Raw genomic sequence first — 314 nt, 5'->3', positions numbered from 1 at the left:
CTCTCTGCAGGAGGAGTTCCTCCAGCTCTCCAAGGAGAGGTTGGCTGTCTACCTCTCCAATGACCAGCTGCAGGTGCAGGAGGAGCACAGCCTGGTCGAGGCTGTGCTGCGCTGGGTACGCCATGACCCAGGGTCCCGAGCCCAGTTCCTGCCTGAGCTGCTGGAGCTGACCCACCTTGTCTCGCTACCTGACCAGTACCTGCAGAACCTGCTTGCCACCGAGCCCCTAGTCCGTGACTCAGATGCCAGCAAAGCCCTTGTCGTCCGATCTCGCACCATGGTGGGTACCTCCTGCCCCAAATTTCACTCCCTGA

At 61.1% G+C, this 314-nt stretch overlaps 1 protein-coding gene across 1 annotated transcript in view; it reads left to right on the top strand.

The window, feature by feature from the left end:
* The window catches only part of LOC103801759 (kelch-like protein 30), a gene marked incomplete at both ends in the record, with an annotated part of 896 nt that overhangs the window by 354 nt on the left and 228 nt on the right, over window positions 1-314 (top strand). The window contains 1 exon segment of the mRNA XM_009074187.1: window positions 1-299. This exon segment is cut by the window's left edge and continues 35 nt beyond it. Coding sequence (XP_009072435.1) covers window positions 1-299 — 299 coding nt within the window.

Source organism: Acanthisitta chloris, unplaced genomic scaffold (assembly GCF_000695815.1).
Source record: "Acanthisitta chloris isolate BGI_N310 unplaced genomic scaffold, ASM69581v1 scaffold41884, whole genome shotgun sequence".
Classification (NCBI taxonomy): Eukaryota; Metazoa; Chordata; class Aves; order Passeriformes; family Acanthisittidae; genus Acanthisitta; species Acanthisitta chloris.
The sequence above is the reverse complement of the archived record's forward strand: the minus strand, read 5'-3'. Positions and strand labels throughout refer to the sequence as shown.